The sequence below is a fragment of the Meriones unguiculatus genome, assembly GCF_030254825.1.
Source record: "Meriones unguiculatus strain TT.TT164.6M chromosome 13 unlocalized genomic scaffold, Bangor_MerUng_6.1 Chr13_unordered_Scaffold_37, whole genome shotgun sequence".
Taxonomy (NCBI): Eukaryota; Metazoa; Chordata; class Mammalia; order Rodentia; family Muridae; genus Meriones; species Meriones unguiculatus.
The window spans coordinates 6,536,904-6,551,063 of NW_026843647.1; the positions used below are offsets into that span (position 1 = coordinate 6,536,904).

Below are 14,160 nucleotides of genomic sequence, written 5' to 3' on the forward strand. Positions count from 1 at the left end.
AGCACCTGACCTCTCCAGGTCTTATTATTTCCTACTTCTTTCATGAAGTGCTCTGCACTCTGCCCAAAATTTGGCTACAAGTCTCAGCATCTTCTATGATACCCTGCAGGGTAGAGCCTTTCAGATTCCCTCTGTGGCAGGCTCCTATCATGTTCCCTGTTTTCTCCCTCTTCTGATGTCCATCCTCTTTGTCTCTCTGAATGTGGATTCAGCATCTTAGCTAGAGTCCTCCTCCTTCATAAGTTTCTTTAGTTGTACAGATTTTAGTATGTTTATCCTATATTGTATATCTAGTATCCACTTATGATTGAGTATACACCCTGTGTGTCTTTCTGCTGCTGAGATACCTCACTCAGGGTGATATTTTCCAGTTCCCACCATTTGCCTACAATTTTCATGATTTCCTTGGGTTTTTTTTGTTGTTGTTGTTGTTGTTGTGTAATATTCCATTATGTAGATGTACCACAATTTTTGAATCCACTCCTCAGTTGAGGGGCATCTGGGTTGTTTCCAACTTCTAACTATTACAAATAAAGCTAATAAAGCTGTTACAAACATGGTTGGACAAATGTCTTTGTTGTATACTTGAGCATCTTTTGGATATATGCTTAGCAGTGGTATAGCTGAATCTTGAGGAAGCAGTATTCCTAATTGTCTGAGAAAGTGCCAGATTGATTTCCAATGTGATGTACAAGTTTACATTCCCACCAGGAGTGCAGGAGGGTTCCTCTTTCTCAATATCCTCTTCATCATGTATTGTCACTTGAGCTTTAGATCTTAGCTCTTCTGATGGGTGTAAGGTGAAATCTGAGGGTTGTTTTGATTTGCATTTCCCTGATGATTAAGGGCATTGAGCATTTAAGTGTTTCTCTGCCATTCCTCTATTGAGAATTCTCTGTTTAGCTTTGTACCCCCCTTTTTTTTAATTGGATTATTTGATTTATTGCTCTTTAACTTCTTGAGTTCTCTATATATTCTGGATATTGGCCCTCAGTCAGATATAGAGTTAGTGAACATCCTTTCCCTATCTGTAGACAGTATCCTTTGCTTTACAGATGCTTTTCAGTTTCATGAAGTCCCATTTATTGATTGTAGCTCTTAGAGCCTGTGTTTTTGGTGTTTTGTTACACCAGCAAAGACACAAGACCTGAGAAAGAGATTTTCCTGGCACAGGCAAGAAGAGCATAAGACTCCTTTCCAAAGCAATGGTTTGCTTCAAGAAAGCAAGCACCGGAATTTAACTTATGGCATATGGATAAGTTCAAATGTGGGTTTGTCTACTCAGAGACATTCTAAATTAAGTGCTATTCTGAATGTGAAAATAATGTAAAAATAAGAGATAAAAAGGCACTCTTGGCATTTCTTGGCAGAAATAGATGTAAAAATTTTAAAATTATGGACAGAAATGCCTCTGGAATGTTTACTTTTGACCACAGTTCTTAGCTGAAAATGAAGTAAATGAGGCCATGAAAGTAGATTGCTCAGGGAGCAATGACATCTGGTAATAATATCTGATCTATGAGAGGGATATTACAATGCTACAGTTCTCACTTACAGAAAGGACAGAGAGCCCAATTTCAGAAAACTTTTAACATCGCTGTGTACACTATCCCTCAGGAAAAAAAATCTATTACTTGAAAGATAGTTTGCATTTTGAAATCATTTTGATACATGATATTCCTACATAGCCAGGCCTGTTTTAGAAGTGTCCGTGAAGTTGGGCATGGTGGCACACACCTGTAATCCCAGCACTCAAGGAGGAAGAGGCAGACAGATTTATGTAATTTTGAGGATGGCTGGGTCTACAAAGTGAGTCCAGAACAATCAAAGCTACACAAGAAAATTGTGTCTCAAAAACAAAAAAAAAAAAACAGAGAATACAGTCTGTGGAACAATCTGGCCTCAGTCTCAGAGAGATCAGCCTGCCACTGAATCCTAGGTTTAGGGTGACAAGGATGCACTTCTGAGCCAAGCTATGATTTTTAAGTCGTCTATCTTTGAATCAATAAATTAAAGGATAAAATAAGATGTACAGAGGAACCATTTTCCTTTTCAAGAACAACAATAAGTCTTCAAATTCTACAAATAATTTCTGTCATCTATAAGTGGCTCCATTGCTTTGTTAATTTGATCATTTATAACTGGATATAAGGTATATAATACTAAAATCTGTACAGCTAAAGAAGCTAATCAAGAAGGAGGACCCTGGGTAAGATGCCCAATCTTCGTTCAGAAAGGCAAACGGGATGGACATCAGAAAACAGAGAAAACAGGGAACTGGACAGGAAACTACCACAGAGGGCCTCTGAAAGACTCTATCCAGCAGAGTATCAAAACATATGCTGAGACTCATAACCAACCTTTGGGCACAGTATAGGTAATCTAATGAAAGAAGGTGGAGATAGAAAGACCTGGAGGGGACAGGAGCTCCATGAGGAGAGAAATAGAATGAAAAACTCTGCACACAGGGATATTTAGAGACTCATAATCCAAACAAGAACCACAAATGGAGATAATGTAATACCCGACAGATTTAGCCCATTGCAGCTTAGTGTCCAAGAGGGTACCCTAGTAATGGGAACAAGGACTGTCTCTGACATGAACTCAGGGCCTGGCTCTTTGATCACCTCTGCCTGCAGGGGGAACAGCCTTACCAGTCCACAGAGGAAGACAATGAAGACAGTCCCCATGAAACCTGATATACTAGGTTCAGATGGAAGGAGAGAAGTACCTCCCCTATCTAGTGGACTGGGGAGGGGCATAGGAGAAGAAGAGGGAGAGAGGGTAGGATTGGGAGGGGATGAGGAGGGGTCTATAGCAGGGATACAAAGTGAATAAACTGTAATCAATAAAAATAAAAATGAATTAAAAAATGCTGGAGTGTGTTTGTGTATACATACATGTTATTGTGTATATGTGATAGAGTACAACTTATTGCTATTTATTATCTACATCCCATATATAAGTTCTTGACATGGAACACAATGAGTCTTTTGGCCAGTGACGACACTGGCCCTTATTTAGCCTGAAAATATATTTATGTATATGCTAGTGTGTGATTTTGCATATACAGCAGCCCAACTATAGAAACATTAGAAAAATCTGTAGCACTGATATGAACTACTCAGGGATTGAGCTCAAATCATCAGGCTTAGCAATAACTAAATTTACCCACTGAGACAATTCTCTGACCTTCACTTGCAGTTTTGAGAAATTCTTAAGAATAAGTCTTTACTCCTAAGAAGGAACTAACACATTCCAAAACAAGACAGGAGTGTATAATTTTCATTTGCAAGTAGAATTTATTATTCAAATAATTTCTTTTTCTTCCATCCTCAGATGACAATATATTCATAATCAGAATAGAAGACAATATTGTACTGATGTAATTTTTCAAGTAAGTTTTATGAGTCTCAATGAGCTTAGTGGGGAGTGTTTGTGGTATGCAAAAGAGACCACATACCTTGAAGATCATAGAACCATGACGAAAATAGATCCCACACTCTTCATATATCTGTCATAGCCTAAGAATGAATAGTCCATCACACACATAACATGTCATTTTGAAATAAATCTTGTTGCTGTTACATTAACTTTCACTTCTAGATAAATCTCTAAGAAGGCAATACTTCAAGATGATGTGCCATATAGTAAATATGGGAACATGTAGAAGCATGAATCTTCAAACAATATATACATACATATGTACACATATACTATTAAGCATCAATTAATTATTTATATCCAAGCAAGGCTTAAAAACAAACATCTTAAATTAATTTGTGAAAACATAAAAAGTACAAGTTCTCATAGACCCTTTCTTGAAAACTATGATCTCACACTGTCTGAAATAAATGAGCAATGTGCCACATAGAGGATGTGGATTCCATTCTATGCATTGCAGCAGAAAAATACCTATAACCAAGTGGAAATGCATTAGAACATGAACAGCCACCACAGAAGGAATATCAGAACAACCTAATAAACTTCTGTGAATGGATTTGCTACACACACAGCAAATTTAATACCTACTCCAATGTTTCAAAATTCAGACCACAACCACAATTGGTGATCTCCTCCATTATAATGAAGTGAACATGGTAAATAATTACTTCTTCTGAGGCTCTGATAAAAACAGATTCAAAATAGTTTCTTTTCTTGGAAATGAATACATTTATTATGTCCAAAGTAATAAACACTTTTGCATAAATAAGATTGCTCTCTTCTACAAATGCTTTTCTACTTCCTGACATCAAGATGATATATTAATATTTAAGATATTTACAGTACTGGATACATGGTTTTGCAGTTAAGACAAGTTCATTCCCAGGACCTAGGTCAGGTTTTTGACAACTTTCTATAATTTTTGTTATGTAAAAATCAGTGGGTCTGGTCTATATGGAAAGTAAAGTGGACAGGCACATGAACAGACAAAGACAAACTGTTATCACGTAAGAGAAATTAGAACAAATTCTTAAATATACTCATGTTTTACTTGTATAAGCATTCATTACTGAACTCAGGTGTTGAGGGAACTACAGGCTTATCTACAAATGTCTTCATCATGAATTCCTTCATGTAACAGAAATCAAACATGTAGGTTTGAAATCAGAGAAATGAATCCTTTTCAGTTGGTGGTATCATTTTGGGAATGTTTAAAAAAATGTATCCCTGCTGGAGAAAGTATGTTACTTGGGGTGGGCTTGATAGTTTTCAGCTGCATACCATCTGTAGTTCCCACTCTCTGTTTCATGCTGCAGGTGGAGGTTGTGAGCTCCAAGCTTCCTACTTTAGCTGCCATGTATGACATTTGTTTTGCCCAATTTAAAGTGATCCCATATCCTCTCCCATATCATAAGGCAAAGCAAACACATTTGGAAGTTGCCATAGACATTGTGTTTGGTCACAGAAAATGCACTAATATGCACACATAAATTTTACAACTGGATGATTTATTTCATATAATTGAAGTGAATTGTGAAATAAAAATGGATTATCTTACTGTTTCAATCCATATGCCTTTGGTCCATGAGATTTCAATTGGAAACAAAATAAGGATGGATGTCACAAACACATGCATACATCGTTGACACTTCTTAGAATTTTCCTCCAAACTAATCTAGTGTAGTTGAATGCAAGTTGGTGGGTCAAAGACCTTTACAAATCTTTTATTCTAATAGATGTTCTACAGAATGAGTTCTTTTAGGTTCTCAAAGGCTACTGTGGTATGCAAAGGCTTTAAGATGTAGCCCACAGAGTAAAGCTTTTACTCTTATATAATGGTAGCATGAAGCAGAAAACCTTATCATACTGACTATATTCATGGTTTTTCTCTGCAGCATGACTTTTTCTCATGATTTCAAGGAAAACCCTATGAAAAGGATTTACCACATTGCTTATTCAGAGGGTTTCCCTGCAGTGTGTTTTCTTTTATATATTTGGAGATAACTGTATTAAGAAGAGGCTTTATCACATTGAAGACATGTATAAGGTTTCTCTCTACTATCTGACCATTTGTATACTTGAAGATGACTTTGATATGCAAAACATGTAAAAGCAAATTGTATGTGGGAACATGCAAAAGCAATTTGTCCTATGTATTTCCTTTTAGTTACCAGCATTCATTGATATATAGGGTGAACATAAGTTCAAGTTCATAGTCCCTAGGAAAGCTGTAGACTTCTCAATAGCTGACCGGCTTTAATTACTTAACTTTTGTTGCCCAAAATGACTGTTCCATACCATGATTTCTGGTCCCCTAACATAATGACTGACCCAAACCACAAATTCTCTTTATTAAAACACAATACCTTTTCCTAACCACAAAAGAACAAATGGATATGATTGTTTTGACTGTTAAACCTACATTTTGCATCAGGTGACTTCCTCTAAGACATAAACAAATCCCATATCCCTAAACCATGACTAATGGAAATAATTCAGTTGTAAAACGCTAAAGATGTTTATGATTTTCAAGCTCAGAACCTCTGTAACTTTCTGGCTCATTGGATGGGTAGGCATCACAGTTCAACATTATGTGTCCTTCATCAAACTGGATGACAATATTTTTTTATCGGTATTGATCTGTTTGAGTTATAATGGATTCAGTGGACAGAAGAACACAAAAGCCTTACCATAATCATTATATTCTCAGATTTTTCTCTCCATTTTGAAACGTTTATGATGATGTAGAATATAGATATGTGCAAAGGTCTCCCATTTTAACACATTCATAAATTTTCTCTCTGTATGAATTCTTTCCTGATGACGAAGATTATACAAATGTGGAGTAGCTTCACCATGTAAATACACTCATAGTCTTTTGTTCCAGTATGAATTCTTTCATGACGTTGAAGATAATTGTGAAGAGCAAATTTTTATTAGGAGATGACTGTTATGTGAAAAGGCTTTACCACATAGATTACATTATTAAGGTTTCTCTCAAGGGTGAGGTCTTTTATGTATTAGGAGATGACTGTTACATGCAAAGGCTTTCACACATTGATTACATCCATAAGAGTTCTCTCCAGTGTGAGCTCTTTTTTGTATTAGGAGACTATTGTTACATGCAATGGCTTTACCACCTTAGTTACATTTATAAGGTTTCTCTCTAGTATGCGTTCTTTATGTCATAGGAGATTACTATTATGTCAAAATGCTTTATCAGATTGGTTACATTCATAAAGTTTCTATCCAGTGTGCTTCTTCTATGTACATGGAGATTATTATGGCATGCAAACTTTTTCACTCATTGGTTATATTCATAGGGTTTCACTCCAATAAGTGTTCTTCTTCAAGATAAGTCTTACATGAAAAGACTTCATGACATTAGTTATATTCACAAGGATTTTCGGCAACATGAATTTTTATGTCTTCGGAGAACACTGTTATCTGCAAAGGCTTTACCACATTGGTTACATTCATAAGGTTTCTCTCCACTGTGAGTTCTTTTATGTACTATGAGACTACTGTTACATGCAAAGGCTTTACCACACTGCTTACATTCATAAGGTTTCTCTCCAGTGTGAGATCTTTTATGTATTAGGAGATGATTGTTACGTACAAAGGCTTTACCACATTGGTTACATTCATAAGATTTCTCTCCAGTGTGAGTTCTTTTATGTAATAGAAGACTACTGTACTGTGCAAAGGCTTTACCACACTGCTTACATTCATAAGGTTTCTCTCCACTGTGAGTTCTTTTATGTACTAGGAGACTACTGTTACATGCAAAGGATTTACCACATTGGTTACATTCATAAGGTTTCTCTCCAGTGTGAGTTCTTTTATGTACTAGAAGACTACTGTTCTGTGCAAAGGCTTTACCACATTCGTTACATTCATAAGGTTTCTCTCCAGTGTGAGTTCTTTTATGTACTAGAAGACTACTGTTACATGCAAAGGCTTTACCACATTGGTTACATTCATAACGTTTCTCTCCAGTGTGAGTTCTTCTATGTAGCAGGAGATGACTGTTACATGCAAAGGCTTTACCACATTCATTACACTCATAAGGTTTCTCTCCTGTGTGAGTTCTTTTATGTATTAGGAGATGACTGTTACGTACAAAGGCTTTACCACATTGATTACATTCATAAGGGTTTTCTCCAGTTGAGTTCCTTTATGTCTTAGGAGATCACTGTTAGATGCATAGGCTTTACCACATCGGTTACATTCATGAGGTTTCTCTCCTATATCTATCCTTTTATGTCTTAGGATATGACTTTTATGTGCAAAGGCATTGCTATATAGGCTACATTCATAGTGATCTGCACCAGTATGAATACTTTTGCATGTGTGGGGACTACCGTGATGTGCAAAGACTTCATATTGAGTATCTTCAGGGAGTTTGTCTGCACAATGATTGTTTTCATACCTGCAAAGATAATTGGCATATATGACACCTTTTCCACAGTCATTAAACTAATGGATGTTTTTGCCACATGACTTAATTTTACAATTTGAATTAAAGGTAAAGAAGAATTACATTTTGAGTTTTCATCATTATTTTTATATTCATGGTGTTCTCCTTCTCTACGGGTTGTTTTGCATATTTGAAAATACCTGTGATGGTAAAAATATTTGTTACCTGGCTCACATTTATTATATACTTTCTTCTATAAGATGTTTTACCACATATTTGTAGAAAACTGCAATACCTCAGTGCTTTAACACAATGACTGGATTAATAACTTTCCCCATACTGTGTGCCATATTAAATATGTAAAGATAACTGTGAGAAAAATAATAATTTGTATATTCCTAAAACTTATTTTTTTGCAGTGTGATTTTGTAAGAATTCATAATGAAGGTGAATAACCAGTTAATTGATGTTGGTGTATATTGTGTGAAAGTGTGCCAGTATATGTGAATACTACTGACGAAATCATAGTATTGTTAGTTGTATGGCTGATCACCTGTCCTATATTTTGAAACATTTTTGCTTCCTTAATTATCTATTGGAAATAAGAAAGAGCTAATAAGTGATAGCAGGGCACAAAATGTAGGACAGAACTTCTGAGTGAGAGAGGGTTGCTGGAAAGAAGAAAGCAAATGACAGGCCACTCACCAGCATGACACTGAGGTTAAAAGATGGATACAAACATGAACAAAGAGGTAGAACTGGCCATGCTTTTAGACACTGTGCTAGGTTTGTGTTAGGGAAAAAAAAGTTTCAGAATCTGCCCAGGTAAATTGCCTAAGCTTTAAAATATTAAAAAGCCTCTGTGTCATTATTTGTAATACTGGCAGCTCTAAATAGCCCATATAAAGCATAATAGATATCAATTTTTAAACATCTACTCAAAATGGGGACTACTATACCTTTTAGTTGTTCTGGGTGGTACATTGTTTCTTTCATTATACATATATTAAAATGACTTGAACTCATTGTGATACATCATGATATAACTATTAAAATAATAATAATAAATGACATGATTTCATGATGCATTCACACATTTGATTTTTGTTCATCACAGACATGTGCTATAGGGATTATGGGTTTTCCACAACATTCTTGACTCTAAAAAACTGCCCTTCTCACAAAACTTAGGCATATTACTACAAGTATGTGAGTAACCCCATTTTACTATGGACGAGTTGATTAGTATAATGTTTTGGATATACTTTCATCACGTATTTATTGTGAATACATTTGGTAATATCTGAGTTGTAGGAGACTAAACAAATTGCAGTTTTACCTCATAGTGCTAATGAGTAAACAATTTAAACATTGATCTTGCGTAAGTATGTTTTCCTTGCATTCTTTCTTAGAGGAGTGCCTTGCAAACACACATCAAATACGTAACATGGAGGTACATGGTTTAGTAACAAGTTAGTCATCATCAATAAATACACTTAAAACAGTTCATTTACACCGTACCTTCTCTTTCAAACTTCCAGAATGTATTAAAATTTTCTCAGAACCATATTCATATCAGGTTACAATGAAAATTACCTTGCATGTCTTCTAGAACTTTGACAATGCTCTTCTATATTATGACTTTCCCAATTGTAGCCTAACATACAGTAACAGAAAATGTATGATTTATTATTGGAAATAATACAAAGTTTAAGTCGTGATCTATGGTCAGTCAAAGAACCATTCATCTCATTCTTCCTCATCCTCAAGAGAAATTACAGAAGCACATCAATAATGAATGAAGTGTTTCCCCATATTTTAAGAAGTAAAGAAAATCACTGTCCTACCTATAGCAGTGATGTTCCTGTAGGTCTCTAGCATCACATCTTTGTAGAGATTCCTCTGGGAAGGATCCAGCAAAGCCCACTCTTCTCGAGCGAAGTTCACATGCACATCATTGTAGGTCAATATACTCTAAAATATCCACACACATGTACAACAGAAAGCATGATACTTAGAATCCTGGCAATGTATCCTTCATTTACAGTATTTTCAAAGTATTCTGGTGTTTCTTCTACTTATTTTGTGACACACAAGTTTTAATGAAATAACTAACTCTTTATAGGAGGAAACTGAATAGTGAAGTTCACCTCTATTTTTTCATCATTTAACTAGGCTACAGACTTGCAAGAGAAACGTCAATTAACAGATAAAGATGGAGAGAGAGAGAGTTAACAGAAAAACAGTACTGAGCCCACATGAGAGAAATAGTATAAACGATTCCTGACTCTTATAAGAATGGGCAGTCTGGGTGTATTTTCTGATGACTTTAATTCCAAAATCACTCAGGAAACAGAGGCTGGTGTATCTCATAGCACTGGATGGTAGACTGCCTTATGCAATAAGTTCCAGGACACTCATGGGTACATAATGAGATCCTGAATAATATGTAAAAATTAATCAAACAAATCAGAAAAAAAACTTTCTCAAGTTTCTACAAAGATTTATACATCCACTCCAGTTCTGCATAAATAACTAGAAACCTGAAGTGCCTCATTTTAAACTGTAATATTAATATTTTTTAAAAATGAAATGTATGTTTGAACAATTACAAAAGTAGAGAGAAAATATTAGCAATTTAAATGTTGATCATAAATAGGCAATATGGGGGATGGAGGTATGACTCAGTGGTTAAGAACACTGTCTGTTCTTCCAGAAGACCTGGGTTAAATTCTCAGCACCCACATGACAGCTAATAGCTGTCTGTAACACAAATATATTCTATAAAATACAAAACAAATCTAAGCACACATCAAAGATATACATGATGAACAAATTGGCTTAATCTCAGGGATACAGGGATGGTTCAACATATGAAAACCCATCAATGAAAACCCACCATATAATCAAACTGAAAGACCAAGATCGCATGATCAACTCATTAGATGAGAAAAAGCATATGACAAAATCTAACACACCTTCATGTTAAAAGACTTGGAGAAATCAGTCATATAAGGAATCAGGCACATACTTAACATAATAAAGGCAGTAAAAAGCAAGGTGAGGGCTAACATCAAATAATTTAGAGAGAAAGTTAAAGAAATTCCACTCATATGAGGTACAGGACAAGGATGCCTCCCCAATCCATATCTCTTCAATATATTCCTTATGTCCTATTAAAGCAATAAGACCATTGAAGGTTATTACAGAGATACAGATTGGAAAGGAAAAATTCGAAGTATCATTATTCACAGATGATTGACTAGTATACCTAGGTGACCCAAGAAATTCTACCAGAAAATTCCTACAGTTGATAAACACAAAGTGGTTGGGAACACTTTGTTTGGTCAGGGCAGCCCTCAACACAACAGTGTTTTCTCTGTTCAACTGTTTTCATCAGATGTCTTGCCCGTGTGGCCGAACTATGCTTTTCTCAAGAAGAAAACTGCAACTTTATGGCACATCAGGCTTTAATGTTGGCTCTGATTCTGTAATGGCCCACTAAGCAGCTTGTTAGATGTCTCTTCTTTGACATGGAGATGGGCCAATGGTTGGTATGAATCAGGGGCTTTCTCCTTGGTTATGGCTGGAGACAAATTTGTTGACTATCCTCTTGAGCAAACGGGTTTCCTAGCATCCCAATCTCTAACAGGCTGGGTTGGGATGCTACTTATAAATGGATTGTTTTAATACAGCCCTTAGCTAAATTCTACTTGGTGTGATGTCTTGTCACCTAAGCACTGAAAATCTTGTACATCAATGGTTCTATGCATTTACATCACAGCTGAAATGCTACTCAATACATGTTATTTACAACTTCCACAAAACATGCATACACATAGTGTGTAAGAGGTGGCCTCCAGAGCCCAACCTTCCCCAAGCAGCTCTTCCATTTTACTAGCAAGATAAATCTAACTTTACAGTCCCAAGGTTGCAGCGCCATTTTCCACTGAACGCATTGAAACATTTTCCTAATTATCAGTTAACTGGTTAAACTTGCTGTTACTTTAACCTAGGTGCCTTAAATTGTAAATATATATATCCAATTATACATATATATAAATACACACACACACACACACATATATATATAAACACACTTCTTAGTTGCCTTATCACCTTGAGCTCTGGAACAAATGTCAAGTAATATAAATTAGAGGCCTTAGGTTCCAGGCCAAATGTGTTAGAAAACATTTAAAAGTCTTGAGCCCAGGTGTACTGGATCAGCAAAGCCTCCAACATAAACTCCCTTGCTTAACCCACATTTGATTGGATGACCCCGACTCTGTGCAATGGGCTCTCACCTTGTGGATTTAACCCTTTAAATATACAATAAAGCATACCCTGGGGCACCGTTCAGATCTGAACTGGCCTCTTTCCTGAGCTCAGAAAATAAAGCATTCAGTTTAACCTCCTGTTCCGGAAGTGAGTTCTCTCTGTTCCCAACCAGAAGTCAATATACTGGAGCTATTGAGATGCCCTGCTATGTTCAGTGCTAGGAAATGGGGCCTCTCTGGTGGCTGTTTCTGGCTGCTGGTTCCCGCCCAGCCTCAGGAAGGACCCTAAACAGCTTTTCCTGCTGTTCAGCCTCCTGCTCCACCAGGCTGGGGGCCGTGGCCACACACTCACCATGTTGCAACTTTGGAACTTGGCTGAAATCCCCTCACAGTACACAGCAGCAGTGCTTATACCAGAGCAGGCCAACCATTCAACCAACCATTCTCAGCTAAAGAGCAAAGATGCAGCAAGGCACCAGGAAGAACCTGCCTCTCCCTCTGACTGCAGGAATGAAAGCATATGATTGGCCAATGAGTCTTGAGTGACATGAGCACCTCCCTTAGGATTACAGTGTACTGAAGGAACAAGGCTTAGTGATTCCAGGTCCAGGCTTCTCTTTTAGGACCAAACCTTCAGATCTACACATGTTTGCAATTCATCATCATTTGTGCCTGTCCTCCCCTAGCCTACCCTGTGTCTTTCAGCACTCAGGATACAATTACCCTCTTCCTCCTTGAATCAGCTTGGATAGCTGCACAACCATTATTCAACCTGCAGTAGAGTGAACACTCTGTCCAACAGGTGGAAGGGTGCCAAGAATTTTAAGAATTAAAGAGAGATTTAAGAAAATGCAAGGAGTTTTTTGTTCTGTGACTTCACACTGGGGTCAGGTTAACTGCTGCCACATTTCTCCTGGAAGATAAGAGAAAACCCAGGAGAAAAAAGGCAGGAAAAACATAGCACTTTGGAGTACTATCAGGTAAAACTTCTTCCTCAATAGGAAGATGAAGAAAACAGAAACCTGCACTAGTGAAGGCTCTCTGCATGAAATGAACTGACAGAATAAATTTCTCTGTGTATGTATACAGCTAATACATATATATGTATGTACACACACACACACACACACGAGTTGGTATTTTGAGACAAGGCTTCTTCTCTTAGCCCTGGTTGTCTTGGACTAGATCTGTAGGCCAGGCTGACCTTGAACTCGCTGAGACTGGCCTGCTTATTCCTGCCAGAGGGCTGGTATTCAAGCCCTGTGCCACTACATCCATCTCAGATTTTCTGTTCTAATTTTATTTTTTTTATTTTTTTAAGGCAGGGTTTCATCATGTAGGCCTATCTGTGCTGGACTCTCTTTGTCAACCAGACCAACACTGAACTCACAGAGAACAGCCTGTGTCTGCCTTTCAGGTGCCTGGATTAAAGGTTTGTGCAAGCATGGCTGGCAAGACCTTAGACTTTTAAGGATTTGTTTAAGAGAGGGTTTCTTATATAATTAATTTTTATAAGATTTTTGAGTGGGTGGATGAGGGGACCTTTGTTTATTTTTTTCTGTATATGTCTATGCGTGCATTAAATCTGACATTGTTGCCATCCTCACAGACCTTCTTAGATCAGATATTATGCTTAAGAAATTTTATTTTATATTTTGAGAAAAACATCTCCCCAGGCAGTGAGTTCTGTGCTGAGCATCACTTGCACTGGTGGGTCTGATCCTCTGAGGGCAAGGAATCATATGAAAGAAGACAGAGTTAGTATCACCTGGAGATGACAGGAGCTCCACAAGGACCAAATATATCTGGGCACAGGGGTCTTTTATGAGACTGTATCTCAAATCAAGGACCATGTATGGATATAATCTAGAACCCCTGCTCAGATGGAGCCCATGGTAGCTTAGTAGCCAAGTGTGTTCTCTAGTAATGTGAACAGGGACTGTTTATGACATAAACTCAATGGCTGGCTCTTTGATCTCCCTCTCACCCTCAGGGAGGATCAGCCTTGATAGACCACAA

At 37.0% G+C, this 14,160-nt stretch overlaps 1 protein-coding gene across 1 annotated transcript in view; it reads right to left on the reverse strand.

Moving 5' to 3' along the window:
- Positions 1 to 3,836: 3,836 nt before the first annotated feature.
- LOC132650964 (zinc finger protein ZFP2-like) overlaps positions 3,837 to 14,160 on the reverse strand; it is a gene marked incomplete at its 5' end in the record, with an annotated part of 191,281 nt that continues 180,957 nt past the window's right edge. Inside the window, 2 exons of the mRNA XM_060376281.1 lie at positions 3,837 to 3,845; positions 6,902 to 7,600. Coding sequence (XP_060232264.1) covers positions 3,837 to 3,845; positions 6,902 to 7,600 — 708 coding nt within the window. The remainder of the gene's footprint in view (positions 3,846 to 6,901; positions 7,601 to 14,160) is intronic.